The sequence below is a fragment of the Penicillium psychrosexuale genome, assembly GCF_028828465.1.
Source record: "Penicillium psychrosexuale strain IBT 29551 chromosome Unknown utg000004l, whole genome shotgun sequence".
NCBI classification, from domain to species: Eukaryota; Fungi; Ascomycota; class Eurotiomycetes; order Eurotiales; family Aspergillaceae; genus Penicillium; species Penicillium psychrosexuale.
Genome location: NW_026643189.1, coordinates 4,259,856 through 4,272,708, shown reverse-complemented (window position 1 = coordinate 4,272,708; position 12,853 = coordinate 4,259,856). Strand labels below are relative to the sequence as shown.

The following is a 12,853-nucleotide window of genomic DNA, read 5'->3' as shown; positions in this document are numbered from 1 at the left end:
CTGAACCTCAACTTCCTCTGACTTCCTTCAACTAGTAAAGTTCAAGACATCATCCAAGCAAGATATCATCATGCACGTGACCCACTATAACTTTGCTGACATACGCATTGATGGCCCCGGGGCCTGAGCTCATAAAAGCGGCTCAAATAGGAAAGCCCCCTTAGGCAAAAATCCGTATACATCGAGGTACTTTGTAGGCGCGTACTTTGTACAGAAACCCCCGTCCACAGTCCAACATCTCATTCCCTTCACTATGCCACTGCGTCTCACCCGCGTCATTCAAAGCAAAGTCCCCGCTTTCCCCCACGCGCGGCAACCATTCCTCCGCGTCCCGCCATCACACTTCTTCTCCTCCTGCCCCTCAGCGTCGATCAAACCTTCCCTTGTACCTAGAAAATCAATTCTAGCCTTCCAAGCCCGCAATATGTCTTCCGCCCCTGCTAAGCGAGAGTTCCTTTGCATCCTGCCCGATAAGCCCGGTGCGCAGGCGAAGCGTCTTGAGGTTCGCCCGTGAGTCTTCCCTAGCATCTAGCTTCCAGCGTGCGACGTACTCCGGGAGGATTAGTCGTGCTAATGCGGTCTTTAGTAACCACCTCGAGGGCGTTAAGCCGCACGTTGCGTCCGGCACAATTGTTGCCGCTGGTATGTGACTCATTTCTTCCCTTGTGTAGTTAGATTGTGGTATGGGAGCTTCTCAAGCATATGTACTGACATGGATTGTCTCTTGTTCAGGCGCAATGCTCAATGCTCACCCTGCCGATGGCGAGACACCCTCCTTCAAGGGAAGCATGGTGATGGCCGTTGCGGAGAATGAGGCTCAGGTCCTTGAGCTGCTTAACAATGATATCTATGCCACTACTGGTGTGTGGGATATGGAGAAGGCGCAGATTATTCCGGTATGTTAGGCAGGAAGAGTAGAGGGTTGTCTGGTTTTTTTACCTGCTCATTGCTAACTTGTTTTCTGGTTTAGTTCAAGTCTGCTGTTCGTCAGGCTTTGTAAGTTGCATGTCTAGTTTAGCTTTGCATTGGGTCTGGGACTTGACATTTGTCGTTTATATTGAATAAAAACGACTGGTCGTTGAGCTTGTGTTGTGTCTAGATGCCTTTTGGCTCTGTGGGGTAGTCTGTTATACTTTTAAGATCGCATAGCTTGATAGATATAGTTGGCTTAATCAGTGAGAAAGCCGAGGATAGACACGGTTAGCCCGGTACTTTTCTATCTGGGCACGGAGTCTCCGTATGGAGTATGGATATCCCGATTGGAATAAGCCGAGGAAAGCAACTATACTCCGATTTTATCTCCGAATGCCAGCGTGTATCATTTCGATGGAACCCTGGAATGTACGGAATAGTAATAGCCCGATAAACGTACATTGTCTTCGAATGGTCGAAGAATCTAAGAACATCAAAATGATGATTGATCGCCCAGCGTTGACTTTACGCCTATCACTCCTATCCACTATTTGATATCATCGCCCAACAATTGGCCCAAGGAGAGGCGGAAAACAAGACGTTGACCGGGCGAGTCCACCGCGGAGAACTTCAGTGGTGCACAAAGGTCGCCACCCCTTGGAACTGATATCACCAGCACGCACTCTCACTGGCACAGAGAAAGAATACCCCAACTTTTCTCATCCCGCACATCATTTTAAATCCAGCGAAGACTGAGGAAGGGAGGAACGGACGTCATCTTGTCATCTCCGACGACCGGCGGATCCGGCCAAAGGAACTACCCCATTAGGACTAGCGTGCTTATCTAAGAGCCGATCAGATTATTTATGAATTCATCACTTCCTCCCTATCAGATCCATCTTTTTTTTGCCTCCCAACACATATCACCGGTGCAAATCAATACCCATATCCCATCAAATATACCCATCATAATTCAATCCAAAATGTTCAAGCGTTTAGTCACTGTTGCTCCTCGCGTCGGCTCCGTCGCGACACGCAGCTCTCTTTCTCCCCTCACTGGCTTGCAGTCCGCTCAACCCGCCATCCGCCGTGCTGCTCCTGCCCCAGCCCAACAGCGCAGAGGATACCACGAGAAGGTCCTCGATCACTACAACAACCCCCGCAATGTTGGCTCCATGCAAAAGGGCGACCAGGACGTGGGTACCGGTCTCGTCGGTGCACCCGCCTGTGGCGATGTCATGAAGCTGCAGATCCGCGTCAATAAGGACTCTGGCCGTATTGATGATGTCGTCTTCAAGACCTTCGGTTGTGGTAGTGCTATCGCTTCATCCAGTTATCTGACAGAGCTCGTTCGCGGTATGACCCTCGACGAGGCTGGCAAGGTTAAGAATACCGATGTGGCGAAGGAGTTGTGTCTGCCTCCTGTCAAGCGTATGTCTCTCTTCTCTGATGCATTCGGTTGATTCACATGCTAACATTTCTATCTTAGTGCACTGCTCCATGCTCGCAGAGGACGCTATCAAGTCTGCCATTGCCAACTACTACACCAAGAACCCCAACACCCGTACCACAGATCTGTCCGGGACGGGCGGTGTCATTCCCGATGTTAAGGTTGAGACTGTCAACAGCCCTTCTGCTTCCCTTTAAATTCATTTTTGATTTGATTTGACGGTGTGACGCTCTCGGATGGATTCTCCATCTGAATGACGCAACCCCACTCGTTCCGTTTCACGAACTCTGCGATTTTTAATTCCGAGGTTGTCTTAATACACAATCTTAATACACAATCATTTGATCAAGGATGCTGTTGCTTTGCCGGAGAGAATCGACAAGAACGGGTGCACTTGGAGTTCGTTGTACTTGGTGTCGCTGAAAATGTGTGCCAAGAGATGACGATGGATGAGATGAAAACGAACAAATTGACCATTTGTTTGATGTACATATTTCTTTTTTTTTAGTTTCACGTTCTCATACGTTTTGTCTTTTTCTTTTTTTTTTTCTGCGATGGCGCCTCGGTATGTGGGATCCTTGATCGATACTCTCATCTCTTTCGAAAACAGCGCGCCTTGATAGTTTCCAATGAAACAGTGAACCCAGAACAGTCACCCTCTGTAAAAGTAGATCTAGAAGTAATATCAGAAGCAGTCTATGATTCATGATTTATCCACAATCTATCTATTTGTACAAGACCACACTGGATCTGCGAGAACACCGCATAACGAAGCCCGAAACATAGCACAATCCATCCTTCAACAATATAGTCAAGAGCAGAAGAGGCCATATGCGAAAAGAAATATAGAACGCCATCGCTGATGCACAGACAGACCACTCAAGACAATCCAATCCGTGCCAATGAACCAAGGGAAAAAACAAGGGATATAATGGAACAAACGAAGAAAGACACCGAGCGCAAGCTATCCCTCCCAAAAAAAGAACATTTTCTAACCGCTCCGGAGGCCGAAGCGAGACTTCAAGGACAACACAGTCTCATAAACCGACAATTTGACCTCGACGCGAAGGTAGCTCGCGTAGGCCCACAGGAAGCGGAAGAAGTTGCGGAAGACACCGCCAGACTCGTTGATGAGCTCTAACTGCTCTTCGAAAACGGTTCGTGTGGCATATCGCGCGAGGATGAGGAAGGAGCGCATTGGGCCCTGGCGTGTGTGAAGGTTTTCGTCTAGGCTGCGAGCTGGGGAGGGATTAGTCGATGATATCCAAAGAATAGAGGGTCGAAAGCGAAGTACATACTGAGGTCATTGGTCTTCAAGATGAGAAGAATAATCCGTGGAACCTGGCCTAGCAAGACAACCAGCTGTTGTAGCATGCCTTCACCCAATGCACCAGAGATATCATCCTTCTCTTTAGCCGTCCGCGGGGAGACGACGCTTTCCTTCGTGATAACGCTGTAGTCTCGACCGGTAATGGCGCTGGCAAAGAGCGGGAACTGCTTGTCTGTGACGCCGGCGACCTTGTATGCAAATTCGCGCATCCGTGGCACGTCCCCGTCGATAACGGCTAGCCACAGCTTGGCGTAGTTCCGGCGCAGGTCGCGGTCGATGTTGCGGTAGAGCCCGTGGTCATAGAGGACGACGTCGAAGTTGGGGTGTGAGCGGGTGTGGTTCGGACGGATGGCGATGTTGCCGCCGTGAGGATCGCAGTGGAGTGGAGCGTTGTCGCCAAAGATCATTTCGTTGAAGATGTGCGCGAGGGCGGCGGAGACTTCGTCACGGTCGATGTGGTTGGCGTCTAGATACGCCAGGTCGTCGGGGCGGTGGCCTGCAATGTACTCCATGACGAGGATACGCCTTTGAGACCACATCACTTGAATCTAGTTAGCCTCAGGTTATACATATAAAGACAGAGTCGGCAGCATTACAAACCTTCAGGAATGACCAGTGGGGCATCGGTGTGCTTTTTGAAGTACTCGCTGGCATGAGTAGCATTCTGGGCTTCCATGCGGAAGTCCAGTTCTTGCGGCAGCGAGAAGTCCATTTCCTTAGACAACCATTCCAGGTCATAGTCAGGGAAGAAGCGCTTAAGCATGGAGAAAGTGAATCGAGTCAAAGCCAAGTCCAACGGCACCCATTCGTCCAGCGCGGGATGCTGCACTTTAACAGCGACCTTCTGTCCAGTTTCCTTCAAAGTAGCAATGTGCACCTGTGCCAGCGATGCGGCACCGATAGGCTTCTCTTCAAAAGAGGCGAACAACTCATTCATACTCTGCCCTGTGTCCTTCCGGAACAACTCGTCAATTGACTCAATTGACGAGACGGGGCATCGGTCCTGGAGCGGGATGAAGGTCGAGGTCCATTCGATGGGAAGCAGGTAGCCCATGCTGCTGAGGTGCTGGCCCAACTTGATGAAGATCGATCCATTCTTTTCTAGGACATGGAGTGTACGCTCGGCACATCGCTTGTGGCATGCGTGAATCAGTGCGTTATGTTCTTCGGGGGACAAGGCGGCTTGTTTCAGGGTAACACGGTAGCTGCGAAGATTCGAGGTTGTGTCAGCGACTTTATCAAGGGACAGCATAGGAAAGGCCCATGGGGTCGCCACGCCTAACTTACTCGTTGATACAGACAGCCAGCGCGCCAACAACGCGCCCACTGCGTTTAGCCGCCCCCAACGCATGCTGCGCTTGATCGGAGAACGTCACTGTGCCCAAACCGAGGATACTTCCAATAATAAACCATTTGATCATACTCCGCTGCGACGCATTCATATTAGGCTCATTTTCGGACTTGTGCTGCCTCTTAGCCTCCGCAGACAAGAGAGGCGAAGCCTTGACAGAAAAAGAACGGCGTGAAGAGGCGAGGGTCGAGCCCTGGGAAGACACCGAGCGAGTCCATGACGAAGTATTGATTCCACCAAAGGAGGGCGAGTGTCGTAGCGGCGAGTGTCGTAGCGGCGAGTTCGAAGCCAGAAGAAACGAGGATCCAGATGTCGTGGGTTTGGATGTCACCGTAGCGGGATCAATCTTGAATGTCCGCAACGACACGCGAAGCGCTGCGCTCATCCCGAAGCGAAGGCCACCGGCCAGAAAAAAACCAAAGAAAAGAGGAAATGACTGATAGTGCTTGTTGGCGTTTCTGGGCTCAATCCATCGTATGATTCTCTGTCGGTTCAGAGAGATTTTCACGGTTCTCGCCGCCAATCGGCTTCGATGCTGCACGTGATCCTATATAGATCAGCCCATAACAGACGTCATAGCTAATTTGGCGTCGAATGCACTTGGACAAGGGGTTTGACCGGTAGATCTGATAGCGAAGCAAACATGCAAAAGAATTGTCAAGTTGTATCATAAAAGAAACAGAGAAAATGGGATAAAAATCGTATATCAAGAGCTGGCCTTGAGCCGCCAACGATAGCCTATTATACTATATTGTACAGAGTACAATTGAACGGTTTGTTTATGAGCTTATGTCAAGTACACTTATGCAAATTAGAATAATTATTGATTCGAACAAAAAAAAAACATAGACTCTATGTGTGCAACCAGTGCTCTCACATAATAACAAGAAGGGTTTTACAAACAGTAAAACCATGCACCATCACTCCAAAGTCCATTTTAGAGTTGACAACGCCGTTGCCTGAGTATGAACCAGGCTAGGATGACCTAGAGAAATTGAAAAGTAATAACACAAACATGTAAATTCGCAGTAGAACCCTTTGGACGTCAAATTACGTCCACTCAGGCTCTGCGAGTGTTGGGCGGCGGCGACGAGGAATGATTGAAGGTCGCCGACTCAGGCTTGGAGTCTTGTTGTCTTCCTCACGCAGCAAGTCAACGTGACTCAATCTATTAGAGAGGGGTCGTGTAGGCCTGGGCCTAGTAACGGCCGCAGAGCTTCCATTGGCGACAGATCCAAGAACTGGATTGCTGCCATCCCGACTGCCAGGTCTCATGACCAGAGAAGAAACGCTGAGAGAGTTCCGCGGGTGTCGGGGAGTATCCCGACCTTCCAGGTATCCCCTTGACTGGCCGCGGTTGGCTGAGGGTGTGGATGGGGTAGAGGTTGCCGAGAATAAGATTGGAGGGGTAGTGCATGTGCTTTGTCGTCGGGCTGTCGGTCTGCGTTTGCTGACGCCATACGCTTCGCTGGATCGAACCAGCTTGCCTGCCATATCCCTGACGAGGACTGCGGGGTCGTTTTCCATGTTCCGAATAGCGTCAAGAAGACCATAGGTTGCGAGTAGCCCTCCTTGCTCTTCATTTGAATCGCAAATACTGGCAATTATGCGCAGAAGGTTGAGTCGGACGGCAGCTTTGGCGTGATGCAGCTTCTGTCTTAGTCTCTGGAAGATATCAGGCCGCGCAAAAGTGGATGCGACAGGAGGACTGAGCCGAAGAAGCTTTTGCAGAGGTTCGAGAGTGTTTTCGAATGCGTTAGCTTTGGAAAGCTTCAAACATTCCGCAATGGCACCAGTAAATGTAATGGGGCCCTCAAACGTATCACTCTCAAATATGCCATCCAAGAGATGCTCTTCAACCTTGGCGGTTTCTTCTTGAAGCCTAATTATTATTCATTGTCAGCTTTGGGACCAGTCACGCTTTCAGAACGGGAGACAAACCATGTAAAAATAGCATCCAAGGCAGTGACTTGCCAATATGGATCCAAGAGCAAAGAGATGTAGAAGCCCAGGCCCTTGTTGCGCCACAGCTCCCTACGGCCAACTTTTCCAGATTGTGCCATGTCGCAGAGAATTGGTAGGGCAAACTCTTTCAGCGGCCGCTCTGTAAGTACGATCTTTTGCAGAAGCGGGACAATGCCGTTCAGTGCAGCATCTTCTTGCCGAGACTTGTTCAGGCGGCACATATTGTAGATGGTGTTGAGAATCTGGTTCGAGAGCTCGCGGAAATGCGATTTTCTCAGGTTTGATCGAAGCAGATCGGTCAAGACATCGATGGCGTTGGAATTCTGGAGCGAATCCAGAGTAGTCGAAAGCATCGACAGGTTTTTGATGAATTTCAACATTGTAATTTGATGGACTGGGCTCATTCGCCTCAATTCTTTCAAGACCCCTTGAATCAATTGTTAGCATAGAACGTTGCAATGGTTGTTAGGCGGATGATTCTTACTGTGCAAGACTGTCCGTTCAGAAACCATCTCCTTAACATGATTCTCGGCCTGCGAGAATATGAAGAAGATATTAGCAATACGACCCTCGATAACTTCTGTCAACTCCCCATCTTCATCGAGAGCACGACTGAGAACAAGAGATAGGGGATCAAGGACGGAGTTGCGGGACAGGATTCTACAGAAATCGTTCTTGGGAGTGGAGCCCTAAAGAAAAATGGTTAGATCCGAGGAGATGCAAAGCGCAATGAAGGCGAAGTACTTACTTGCAGCTCGAAGACACTCCAGATTCCGTTCACGCCAATCAAGACCAGTTCACGTTCATCTTCATAATCGTCCTCGAGGAACTCGACCAGGACATTCAAACCTCCAGCACTGACGAACATCTGGAGAGTCAAGGTAGAAGTCTGGTACATCTGCTGCACGAAAGCCGCAGCTTCAAGGCGAATTTCGCGAGGGTACTTCTTGGATGCAAACTCATTGATGATAGGGATTCCACCGACGAAGCAAAGGTTTTCTTGGACCTCATAGTCATCGTAGATGATCGCGTTGACAACCCTCAAGAGACAGAGGACAATATCACGCCGGCGAGTAGTGTCAAGAATTTCGAGAATTGGCAGCATGCCGTGAGCACTGATGATGATGTTTTTAGTCTCTGGGAGGTCACAGAAAATTGTGAACAATTGATCAGAAATCTCTGCAAGAACTTCTTCGTCTTGGGATGTCTTGAGAGAGTCCACAAGACCCTCAACTTGGTTGCGAAGACGTGCGTATTTATCGCGCGCAATATTTTCTTCGAGGTCGACCTCATCAAAGCCTTCTTCCAATTGTGCAAAGGGGTCATCTTCGTCTTCTTGGTCTCCTAGCCAAGAGTTAGACAGCTTCGAGTTTAGCATCAATGTACTTTGATCTGAACCATCGTCGCTCTCTGTCAGATCAAGGGTAGCTTGGTCGGCTCCAAGAATATCAGAGAAGTCCTCATCGTTCTCATTCTCAGCAAACCTCTGGATCTCAATGGTAGAGCGGTCGCGCTTCACAGAAAGCTGTTTGCGCAGCTGGGGATGCTGACCACCAAAATCGTCATCTACTTGGTTGTATCCTATGTTTTCATGAATGGGTGATGCTGGATCATCCTCGGAGTCCTGGAAAATGTTAGAATAATACGGTGAACTTAAAAGTCTTGCCGGAGACTGTACCTGATAAACACCCAGCTTTCGATCGAGTACATCCTCATTGGCCATAATGAGATCTGAATAATCATCGACAGAGTTCTCTTTATAGAGATTGGTCGCACGAGGAGGCGGACGAGTGCGTCTCGGCATCGGATTTTGGGAGAGGATTGGGACATTTTGTAATGCAGAAATAGGGACATTGGATCCGGGCTGGTAGACCGCAGGGCTTTGAGACTTGGAAGGCTCTACTACATCATGTTTGATGGGATATGGGCGAATTGTCTGCAAGTCGTCGTCCGAGAAGCCTGAGTTATCCTCAAAGGGGTCAGAACTATCATCCGATTTGAGTATGGTCCCATCGAGTGAAGCAAAAGCTTTAAGTCTCTCAGAAGAGAGCATGCCACCGAAGTTATCATGTGGCCGTAGATGCGGCAACTTGAGTGCGCTAGGAGAGATTGCAGTAGCAAAGTCATCGTCCCAATTGTCATCCCCTGCTGAGACAGGTGAGCGAAAGCGATCCGTGGGTTTCATAGAGGTTGGCGATGGCAGGGTATCGACCAATGAGTTATTCCGGGTAGATGGCAGGCCTGAAGTACTGGGGTGGTCTGGTCTCTGCTTCTTCTTTGAAGTCCCCGCTTCGGGGGACCGCAAAGCCTCGTTCCATTCTTGGACACTCTTGACGGCTTCTTCATATTCTGTGGACTTTTTGGGGATCACAGATTCGGTTCTGCGCGCATTTACAATCCAAGGATGTTTAAGCAACTTTCTTGCTGAGACTCGAAGGTTGGGGTCTTTCTGGAAACATTGCATAAGGAAGTCTTTCACAGCCTAGATAAAAGTCAGTCTTGCATGCATATGTTGAAACGATCGATAAAGACGTACCGGCGAGGCACCCTGCGAAAATGGAGGGTGATCATCGTTTACAATACGAAATAGTGCTGGCATAGGCTGCATGTTATGATACGGGGGTTTCCCCTCGAGTAGCTCGATGACAGTGCATCCTAAACTCCAGATATCGGAAGCTGTTGTTGCGCCTGAAAGCTCGATTACCTCAGGGGCCATCCAGTACGGTGTACCAACCACGCTTGATTCACTCAAGCCCGTGGTCCGACTCGCCACACCGAAATCTGCAAGCTTGACAAGTCCTTCCTTTGTGGTTAGAATGTTTGCACCCTTGATGTCTCGGTGAATGACACCCTGTTCATGCAAGTAGAGTAAACCATGAAGAACCTGGGACATATAAAGACCCACAAGGTTCTCAGGGAAACGACCAAAGTTCTTTGCGATGGAATGCAACGAGCCATTTTCGCAATATCTATAAGACATTAATTCCATGTTCCATTGAATTTGACCCGGGAGAGACATACTCGAGAATGATATTCAGAGTTTCGACGGATTTCACAAATCCATGGTACTTCACAATGTTCGGGTGCTGCAAGAATCTATATCAGTACGGGTTTTGTTGACATAGTTTGATGGGGTTGTCTCACATCGAGATTTTTGAGAAGATCGATTTCAAGCTGTTGCGTCGTATGTTAGCATATCAGACGAACTCCACGAACGAGTAGATCCCATACCATGATAACGCGCAATTCACTCTTGGGAAGGTCTGTCAACTTAATTTGCTTAACAGCGACAGTCTCCCCAGTATTCCAATTCAACGCGCGATACACGGAGCCGAAAGCTCCTTTGCCTAAGCAGTCTCCCAATTGCTAGCATCAACACCCAATGTCAGCATCTGCCCAATCCATATTTTGCGGGGAAACAGGGCACCATATCCATACGTAGTCCTTGAGCTCTGCAACATCTTTTGCCGACGACTTCAAAACTTTATCATCCTTCGGTTTCTCTTCTCGCTTCGTGGGACTCGTTCCGACTCGTGTCAATCGCGGCTTTATCGGGGTTCCGGGGGTTCTCGAGGATGGGGTGAGAGGGCGAGGCTGCTGCCCTTCGCTCCCTTCGCCGGGCCGAGCGACCATGATGCAGCGAGCTAGGATCAAATGTATCCTAGTATGTGTTCGAGTTGGCTGTCGGTCTCACGATGTGGTTTGATGGAGGGGGTGGGGTGAAAGCTGAGGAAGGAGGCAACCTTAGAAGAGCTGATCGCAACGGTCTCAGAGGTCATGTCCACAGGATCTGGCAAACATAATTGGCAATTAGTCCGAGTCTATCAAGGCACAAACAAGCATCACAGGAGATCGTTCGCGTGCGGACGTTGTGGGGAAAGTCTCACCAAGTGCACATTACAGCACTTCAGCTCTCACGCCCTAGAGAGCTGTTTCCACGACAAGTCGAGGTGCATGCAAGGTCTTCAGATGGTAGCAATTACCATGCAGAATTCTGAAGAATAGCGACCTAGTAGAGGTGACAATAGAATGTGAAAGAGGGTTGTTCGCAAAGAATCGTCGTTGTTTTGAACTTTCGTTCTCCACCCGCCGCATCATGCAGGCTGTGCTGGACAATCGCCGATCAGCCCTGCCATACGATTTTGGTAGATTTTTATTATTTGACCAAAAGGATTACAATAACTTGATGTATAGCTGTACTTTACTAGAGGGAACGAGAGGTAGAAAAAGAAATAGCGCTTGTTGTTGCTGTGGGGTTATTTACCGCTATAGATCGGGAAAATCCAATCTGATCTATACAGGGTATCATTTTTGGGCACGGAGAAGGCGCAATACATCTGAAACAAGGTACAAACTACCAGCAATAACAAGAGGACCCCCTTGAGACTGCTCACTAGCCCACCGAAGGGCAGGCAGTAAATCTCCTTCGAAGCTCTGAACTTGGCCAATATTTTGGATAGCTTGGATGGAGGAGGCAAGCTCTTTGGCGTTAGTTGGTCGGACCCAGGGCATCCCGTCCACGGGACCAAATTCTGCGGTGGCGACTCGGTCTCCGGGCCGGATAATTGAACCAAAAACCCCAGCTAGATCCTTTCCACTTGACGCGGCAACAACCCAAGTCACAGGTTGGCCTTGAATACGCATTTTGCGGTCCACGTACTTGCCGAGAACTTCGGCAGATTGAGAATTGTGGGCACCATCAAGCAGGATAGGCTCTGCACGGCCAATCAAAGGTTGGAGGTCAATTTTTTGCAAACGGCCTGGCCATTTTACGTCGGCCAGATATGGAAGCAACGAGAATGCATCCATCTCAGGTCGTAGTTGAGAAAGGGCAAGACGAAGCGCGGACACTGCGCAACACATGTTTTCTTGTTGGTGAGGCTCTAGATCAAGCTTCTGGAAGTAAGGTGCAAGTGCCGGAATTTGTTCGGAAACCGTTGCGGGAGAGACAAACAAGGAATCAATACCCAGTTCTCGAATGTGTGCCTTCACAGTTTCAATCACTTCCGGACTGTTTGTATTGTCTACCACACAAGGGACTCCAGGCTTGAGGATGCCCGCCTTCTCGCGAGCAATCTCCCTAATTGTTGTTCCAAGGAAAGCCTGGTGGTCCACCCCTATCTTTGTAATCACCGAGACGAGAACATTATTCAAGATATTTGTTGCATCCAGGCGGCCTCCCATACCCACCTCAACCACGCCGACTTCGACCCGTTCATGGTTGAATATCTCGAACGCCGTTGCGGTCAACAACTCGAATTCGGAGGCACCGATGCCTAGGGTTTGATCTCGTAGTCTGACTTGGTCTTCAATCTGTCGGAAAAGGGATTCTTTGACCACTTTCTCTCCAATTGTGATACAGTCCCACCGATCAATTAAATGCGGGGAGGTGAAGCGGCCACAACGCACTCCGCCGGTGGACAGTAAATGGGAAAGGTAGGCACTGATAGATCCTTTACCGTTGGTTCCAGCAATGTGAATGGCCTTCCATGAGAGCGTAGTCTGCTGAAGCAGACTCGCGACCCGACTCAATCCCAACTCAATCATTCCTCCGAGTGTGACGTGATAGGAATTTCGAGGTCAATTGTCGAGGTCAATTCATTATCGCCCAAAGGATTAGGGAGCGACAAGATGATTCAGGATTTCAATGCTTCATTGTCAATAAGTAAAGCAGAGCCCGAATGCGCGTAGTCCACCTTCAAAAGTCGGAGCTTAATCGGAGGAATAACCCCACGTGACATTCTGTATTCGCATACTTCCGATATGATGCTCTTCGTTTTTTACTGACAATGGGAGAAGTTTCTATAATATCCGCCCATTTACCAGTCAATTCAATCAAGGACAT

General features: G+C 49.1%; 5 protein-coding genes across 5 annotated transcripts; 2 read left to right on the top strand and 3 right to left on the bottom strand.

The window, feature by feature from the left end:
- Positions 1–253: 253 nt before the first annotated feature.
- On the top strand, positions 254–1,000 carry N7518_007490 (uncharacterized protein; the record flags this gene model as incomplete). The annotated part of the gene is made up of 4 exons (XM_057188417.1): positions 254–510; positions 587–642; positions 733–896; positions 971–1,000. 4 exons carry the CDS (start codon positions 254–256, stop codon positions 998–1,000), a joined length of 507 nt encoding a protein of 168 aa, XP_057040120.1.
- Positions 1,001–1,895: 895 nt separating this feature from the next.
- N7518_007489 (iron-sulfur cluster assembly scaffold protein) lies at positions 1,896–2,559 on the top strand (the record flags this gene model as incomplete). Its single annotated transcript, XM_057188416.1, has 2 exons — positions 1,896–2,343; positions 2,402–2,559. 2 exons carry the CDS (start codon positions 1,896–1,898, stop codon positions 2,557–2,559), a joined length of 606 nt encoding a protein of 201 aa, XP_057040119.1.
- Positions 2,560–3,353: 794 nt separating this feature from the next.
- Positions 3,354–5,428, bottom strand: N7518_007488 (ABC1 kinase family protein; the record flags this gene model as incomplete). Its single annotated transcript, XM_057188415.1, has 4 exons — positions 3,354–3,601; positions 3,661–4,233; positions 4,293–4,897; positions 4,980–5,428. The coding sequence occupies 4 exons, from the start codon at positions 5,426–5,428 to the stop codon at positions 3,354–3,356; spliced, it is 1,875 nt and encodes a 624-aa protein (XP_057040118.1).
- Positions 5,429–6,093: 665 nt separating this feature from the next.
- N7518_007487 (serine/threonine-protein kinase) lies at positions 6,094–10,641 on the bottom strand (the record flags this gene model as incomplete). The annotated part of the gene is made up of 10 exons (XM_057188414.1): positions 6,094–6,925; positions 6,985–7,435; positions 7,493–7,697; positions 7,757–8,632; positions 8,687–9,490; positions 9,545–9,977; positions 10,030–10,094; positions 10,153–10,182; positions 10,240–10,374; positions 10,447–10,641. The coding sequence occupies 10 exons, from the start codon at positions 10,639–10,641 to the stop codon at positions 6,094–6,096; spliced, it is 4,026 nt and encodes a 1,341-aa protein (XP_057040117.1).
- A 672-nt stretch (positions 10,642–11,313) lies between these two features.
- On the bottom strand, positions 11,314–12,555 carry N7518_007486 (dihydrofolate synthase; the record flags this gene model as incomplete). Its single annotated transcript, XM_057188413.1, has 1 exon — positions 11,314–12,555. One exon carries the CDS (start codon positions 12,553–12,555, stop codon positions 11,314–11,316), a length of 1,242 nt encoding a protein of 413 aa, XP_057040116.1.
- Between the last annotated feature and the right edge of the window lie 298 nt (positions 12,556–12,853).